Source organism: Petromyzon marinus, chromosome 31 (genome assembly GCF_048934315.1).
Source record: "Petromyzon marinus isolate PM22_M1 ecotype Great Lakes invasive population chromosome 31, UKy_Petmar_22M1.pri1.0, whole genome shotgun sequence".
Classification (NCBI taxonomy): Eukaryota; Metazoa; Chordata; class Hyperoartia; order Petromyzontiformes; family Petromyzontidae; genus Petromyzon; species Petromyzon marinus.
Genome location: NC_133697.1, coordinates 11,450,463 through 11,455,462, shown reverse-complemented (window position 1 = coordinate 11,455,462; position 5,000 = coordinate 11,450,463). Strand labels below are relative to the sequence as shown.

Below are 5,000 nucleotides of genomic sequence, written 5' to 3'. Positions count from 1 at the left end.
GCGAAGGTGGAGGGGTATGGGGGGGGGGTGGCGATCGCCACGCACGGGCCGCCTTTGTCTCCCCAGTGGCGATGTTCACACGCCGCACCGGGCACAAAGTCGAAGCCGGGTCGACCGAGGGAAGGGCCCAGTCCCGGTTCAGACATCCGTCGCCGACGTGAGCCGTGAGCGGGAAATCGAACTCGGGTTGCCGGGTTCGCGGCGCAGCGCGTTCACCGCCGAAAACTGCCGCACCACCACGCACGTGCAACGTACGCACATCGTCAGCGTTGGCCACGCTCCGTCCGCTGCTGGATGCGTGCCCTCCCAAGCCGGTACAACCCAAATGCGCGCGCACAGGTACATCTTCATGATCAGCCGAAAGTCAATCCAACGCTGGACGAGAGGGAAAGACGGCGTAGAGAGGGAGAGAGAAAAGCGAACGGGGAGAGGAAAGCGAGCAGAGGGCGACAACGGTGAGAGGAGACAGCAGAGAGAGGAATGAGAGAGGAGGGAGACAAGAGACAGGGGGGCACGGGAGGGATGCGGGAGACGGGGGGGGGGGGGGGGAGGTGGTGCTGGTGGACAGCCGTGGTGACGCGGGGCCAAGGGGACGGGCGACTCTCGAGCCCTCTGCCGCCGATCCGGCGATCCGGAAAACGGTCAAAAGGAGAGCAGGGCCTCACGAGCAGCCCGAGCGGGCGGACGGGCAAGAGGGGTGAGCGAGGGGCGAGCGCCGGGCAAACGCTGCCCGTCACACGCCAGTCGGCGGGCGCGACAGATCGTTTAGCACGTCGCGCGCGCAAAACAAGGCCGGGGACCACGTGCGGACGCACGTGGCGACGGGGTCGCACGTCGCCGGGAAGCGGAGGGCGCCGGCGTCACTACAACCAATACCACCACCACCACCACCAGTACCACCACCACCAGTACCACCACCACCACCAGTACCACTACCACCACCACCAGTACCACTACCACCACCACCAGTACCACTACCACCACCACCAGTACCACTACCACCACCACCAGTACCACTACCACCACCACCATCGCCAGTACCACCACCGCCAGTACCACTACCACCACCACCACCGCCAGTATCACTACCACCACCACCATCGCCAGTACCACCACCGCCAGTACCACTACCACCACCACCACCGCCAGTACCACTACCACCACCACTACCGCCGCCAGTACCACTACCACCACCACCACCGCCAGTACCACTACCACCACCACTACCGCCGCCAGTACCACTACCACCACCACCACCGCCAGTACCACCACCGCCACTACCACTACCACCACCACCACCGCCAGTACCACTACTACCACCACTACCGCCAATACCACCACCACCACCAGTACCACTACCACCACCACTACTGCCAGTACCACTACCACCACCACTACCGCCAATACCACTACCACCACCACCAGTACCACTACCACCACCACTACCGCCAATACCACCACCACTACCACTACCACCACCACCACCAGTACCACTACCACCACCACCGCCAGTACCACTACCACCACCGCCAGTACCACTACCACCACCACCACCACCGCCAGTACCACTACCACCACCACTACCGCCAGTACCACTACCACCGCCAGTACCACTACCACCACCACTACCGCCAGTACCACTACCACCACCACTACCGCCAGTACCACTACCCCCGCCACTACCACTACCACCACCACTACCCCCACTACCACTACCACCACCACTACCAGTACCACTACCGCCAGTACCACTACCACCAGCACTACCGCCAGTACCACTACCACCACCACCACCGCCAGTACCACTACCACCACCACTACCAGTACCACTACCGCCAGTACCACTACCATTACCACCGCCAGTACCACTACCACCAGCACTACCGCCAGTACCACTACCACCACCACTACCAGTACCACTACCGCCAGTACCACTACCATTACCACCGCCAGTACCACTACCACCAGCACTACCGCCAGTACCACTACCACCAAAGACAAAGATCCCCTCGTATAGCTTCAACAGACTGTAGGGACAAGTGCTGTCAGCGAGCACCTATGAAGGCCGGCACAGCACACGAGGGGGTGGGTGGCCAGCACCACACCCGGCCGCCTTTGTCTCCCTAGTGGCGATGTTTCCACACCGCTACCACCAACGGCACTACCACGAACACCACGACCACCACCACCAACACCCCTACAACCAACAACACCACCAATATCACAATCCCCACCACAATCGCCACCACAATCACCACCACAATCGCCACGTTTAGAGGAAGGCCAATGTCGCTCTGACACCTCCTCAGGCGGCCTAGAGACGCCGAGACACCTGGGTTCGAATCCGGCTCCCTGCTGGAGTTCCGGTGCGAGGCACCAGATAAAAACACGCCCATTTTTTTTTTCAGCTTCAATGCTGTTGCTCATTAACTCTGGTTCCAAATTACAGAATTATTTGTAGGTCGCAGGGCGCGGGGGGTAGCGAGGGGAGGGTGCGCCGCTTTCTGCGCGAAGCTCCCATCGCCCGCCGGGTCTCGCGACACCGCCGCGACAGCAGCGCGGTTGGAACGAAAGCGGGGAAAACTTTTATTTTTCATCATTATCATCATCATCATCTTTCATTAATTATTCACGTCTCTCTCGCTCGCTCTCTCCCCCTCTACCAGACGGCGGCCACACGGCAACATCACCTGTCCGACCGCAGAGAGCGCAGAGAGAGGTGCGATTCGAACACGGCTCACGCGATCAGGGAACACGTACGCACGTACGCATCCTCTTCCTGCACAGTCCCAAGTGTCTCCCCCCCCCTCCTCCTCCTCCTCCCCCCCTCCACAACTTTTTCACGATAACGGCCGTAACCTGATGAGGGCAAAGGAAGGAGCTTTTGGTCCCGAGCAGCCACTGACATCACCCACGCCCCCCACCCAAACCCCCAGCCCCCTCCCGCCCGCCCCCCCCTTATCTCACAAAAGCCCGGGTGGAGTTTGCACCCCGGCAGTGTGTAACGTGTTTCCCGTGTCAGGCGCGTGTTTTTGTCTTTGCATGTGTGTGGCGAGCGGTAGCGTAGCGGTTAGCGCGCTGCGCTACGAACCCGGCCACCCGAGTTCGATTCCAGCTCACGGCCAACGGCCCTGGTCCTGGGCCACCCCTAGGGGAAATCGGCCTCGAATGAGTACCTGGTGCGGAGTGTAAACATCGCTACTGGGGAGACAAAGGCGGTCGTGCGTGGAGCTCGCCACCCACCCCCTCGTGTGCCGTTCCGGCCTTCATAAGTGCTCGCTAACAGCACTTGCCCCCTACAGTCTGTTTAGGTTTAAATAGGGGGGGGATCTTCATCTTCGTGTGTGAATGCACGAGTGTGAAATTGTGTTCGTGTGCACACACGTGTGCATGCACACGCGAGCGTACGGCACTCGCCCCAAAAGCCTCCCAAGGCCACACGGGGGTTCTGTCCCGTGACCTCCCGCCAGCGGCGGCGGGCAGCGTGGGAAGGCCGGCAGCCATCGACGCTTCACGCGGCAGCCTCGAAGCGCGCCCAAAGCACCGGCGCGGCGGGGAGCCGCGGCGACGTCACCGGCACCGGGCGAGCGGCGGCCGTCGTCACGCGCACGCCCGCGGCGTGCCGATCGATTTGGCCCGGGTCCCCGGCGCCGCCGCCGCCGGGGACGTCGCCACGCTCGCGTGCTCGTCGGCTCGGCTCCACGCGGGCGCCGCCGCCGCCGCCGCCGCCGGCCCTCCCCCGTCACGGCCGGCACGCAACAGCAAACATTGTCAACCGCGGTCGGACACGAGCGTTGGCATGATCGCGGCCGGGGCAGCCGCACGGGAAGCGGGTGGGGTGGGTGTCGGGGGGGGGGGGGGCAGGAGAAAATGGAAGCTCTCTAGCGGCGGCCGAGCGGCTGACCTCCCTCCACCCGCCACCGCCGCGGTTAACGTCGCCGCGCGTCGACTTACTCGGCTCCTGCGTCGTCCGATCTTATCTCCCCGCCCGCCCGGCGGCTCAAGGTCAATAGAGCGGGATTATACCCTTATTTATTTATATACTTTAAACGATCATCCACCCCCCAGCACCCCCACCACCCCCGCGCCCCCGCCTGCCGGGCCGCCCACCCACCTGCACACCCACCCACCCCACCCACCCCACCCACCTTCACACCCACCCACCCCACCCACCTGCACACCCACCCACCCCACCCACCTTCACACCCGGTCCACTCGCTCGCCCACCTAGCAAGCAGCCAAACCTATCCACCCCCGCCGCCCACCTACCCGCCCATCCGCCCACCTACCCACCCACTTACCTGTCGGCCCACCTGCCCACCCACGCACCTACCCGCCCACCCAGCCACCTGATGCACCAAGGTATCCGCCCCATCCCCCCACTCGCCCACCTACCTGCCCACCCACCCACCCACCCTATCAGGCAATCTACCCCCTGACGCCCACCCACCCACCCACCCGTGGACCCCCCGCCCCAGCTGCCGCCACCGCCAGTCAAGCCGGCCTTGTTTAATGAAATACAAAATGGGTCGCGTTCCAGCCCGCCGGGCAAACACAAAAAACAAACCCCCCCCACAACCCCCCCCCCGCCACCCCCCCCACCGGCCCCCCCCCCCCGCCACCCCCCCCCGCCGCCCCCCCCCCCCTCAGGGTGGCGTCGTCACCGTGCGGGCGACCTCACCTGTAGAAGAAGAGCTCGTCCACGGGGACCCTGCTCTCGTCTAGCTCCAGGTAAGCCTTGCTGTTCACTGCGGGCCACGTGGGGGGGGGGGGGGGCACAGAGAGGGGGGGGGGCGGAGGGAGGCAGGGAGGGGGCATCAGATCAAGGGGTTTTGTTTACGGGTTAGATCAAGTGATCAAGTAAGTATAAACGTGTCGTTAACCCGCCACCAGCCGACGTGGCCAGTTGGTAAGATTCGTCGCATAAACAAGCCAGCTCCGTCAGGCAGTGAGCCAGGAGGTGGGCATCACGTCGTCACAACGCGTGGCGACGTCTCAAC

The 5,000-nt window shown here is 63.7% G+C and overlaps 1 protein-coding gene across 1 annotated transcript in view; it reads right to left on the bottom strand.

The window, feature by feature from the left end:
* The window catches only part of CEBPZ (CCAAT enhancer binding protein zeta), a 37,496-nt gene that overhangs the window by 16,096 nt on the left and 16,400 nt on the right, over window positions 1-5,000 (bottom strand). The window contains exon 9 of the mRNA XM_032964057.2: window positions 4,682-4,748. Within this exon, the coding sequence (XP_032819948.1) occupies window positions 4,682-4,748 (67 nt within the window). The remainder of the gene's footprint in view (window positions 1-4,681; window positions 4,749-5,000) is intronic.